Source organism: Bos mutus, chromosome 3, assembly GCF_027580195.1.
Source record: "Bos mutus isolate GX-2022 chromosome 3, NWIPB_WYAK_1.1, whole genome shotgun sequence".
Taxonomy (NCBI): Eukaryota; Metazoa; Chordata; class Mammalia; order Artiodactyla; family Bovidae; genus Bos; species Bos mutus.
Genome location: NC_091619.1, coordinates 50,866,101 through 50,867,696, shown reverse-complemented (window position 1 = coordinate 50,867,696; position 1,596 = coordinate 50,866,101). Strand labels below are relative to the sequence as shown.

At 30.8% G+C, this 1,596-nt stretch overlaps 1 protein-coding gene across 15 annotated transcripts in view; it reads right to left on the bottom strand.

Annotated features, from left to right (window-relative positions):
• Positions 1-1,596, bottom strand: part of ZNF644 (zinc finger protein 644) — a 127,196-nt gene that overhangs the window by 32,216 nt on the left and 93,384 nt on the right. For all 15 annotated transcript variants that reach the window (XM_070367702.1, XM_005910582.2, XM_070367708.1 and 12 more), the window contains one exon: positions 796-898. In XM_070367702.1, coding sequence (XP_070223803.1) covers positions 796-898 — 103 coding nt within the window. The remainder of the gene's footprint in view (positions 1-795; positions 899-1,596) is intronic.

Genomic DNA, 1,596 nt, shown 5'->3' with positions numbered 1-1,596 from the left:
CTATAGAAGAAGTTGATAACAGTTCTCTTAACATGACCAATTCCCTTTATTTAACAGTTCTCTTAACATAACCAATTCCCTTTATTTAAAACCAATCCCCCCCCTCCCAAAAAACCCAATTCCCATAAAATTCATAAACACAAAGGGCAAACTTTATACTGAAGATAGTACTAGACAACAGTTTCTAAATACTTGTGAGGTCAAAATGATTAAATGTAATATTAAAACTGCCAATTCATACTAACTCTAGTAATACCTGCAGAGATGGGAACATTACTATGAAAATTAATTAAAAGGTCTTAACACCTACACATCTTAATTCCAAAATGCACTACTTTTTTTTTTTTTCCAAAAGAAAAAAATGCACTCTTCAATTTAGAATTCCTTAAACTGATGAGGATGAGTACGGAAGGAGGTGTGAATGAGTCTGTATATCTACACTCAGAAGTACAAGTGGAGAGAAAATATACTTCCAATAAGCAGGAACTCAAGACAATTTGAAAAACATCAAATTAAAGGAAACAAAGAACACGAATAAAACACAACAAAAAAAGCCACTTTTACAAATCACAATATCATAGAGGCCCTTAGCTAATATAAAAAACTTGATTAGTTGTTGAAGTACAGCATATTATGAGCCATATAAGATTTTAAGTCTGTCTCTGAAAGTTCATTTGTAACTTGATTTTTGAGAATGCACCTTCAGTCAGAAATTAAAAATTTCAAACAAAATAACTAGTATGTCTCAAAGCAAAATCTGAAGAAACTGAGCAATTAGGTAATATAGGCATATACCTGCATCGGAGAATGTAAACCTCGTCAGCACCATGAGGTAATGTTAAAAGTTTCTTCTTGCTTCCGGATCTTGACCTTGATTTCTTTTGCTTACAATCTAAGGCTAAAAAGGGGAAGAAAAAGACTTAACATTTCTTACATATTCTAAGTACACATACATACAGATACTTCTTGGGAGGTCAGACCATCTAAATCAAGTTAGAAAATGTCTGCATTCATTTGTAGTCCCTGAATCATGCACTACCTTGCAGCTGGTTCTCTAATAGCAGTAATATTATCAGCATATACACTTCTTGTACTCATTTTTCAAATAATGCTTAACCATACCAAATCAGAACTGAAAGGATAAAACTAAAATAACTTGAAATTACTAAAGTGGTCAATTACCACAGCAATGGCAATCTTTTCTCTTACAATCATATATACATTATTTTAACATCTGGTTAAATCTTACTTCCAGGAAAACTATAACATCTTATATAAGATCATCAAGTTTGCATTTGATTAGTTCTCCATTAATCAGATTTCACATACTTTGAAAACTTAGTAAAAAGTTCAATGCAATTCATTTTGAATTTTACAATAGCTCTTAAAATTATAAGCTAGCCCTACATTTGAAAGGACAAAGAATGCTCAACTTTGATTTTTAAACTCAATCTGTATTGTACATACAAGCATATGTTCTATTTTACTAGAAAAATAGATCCAGATTATCTCACATAAGTTAACAAATGGACCACAAATTAAATGATGACTATTTGTTACATTATTTTCTATTTTAAAAATGTGATTAAAAAGGGG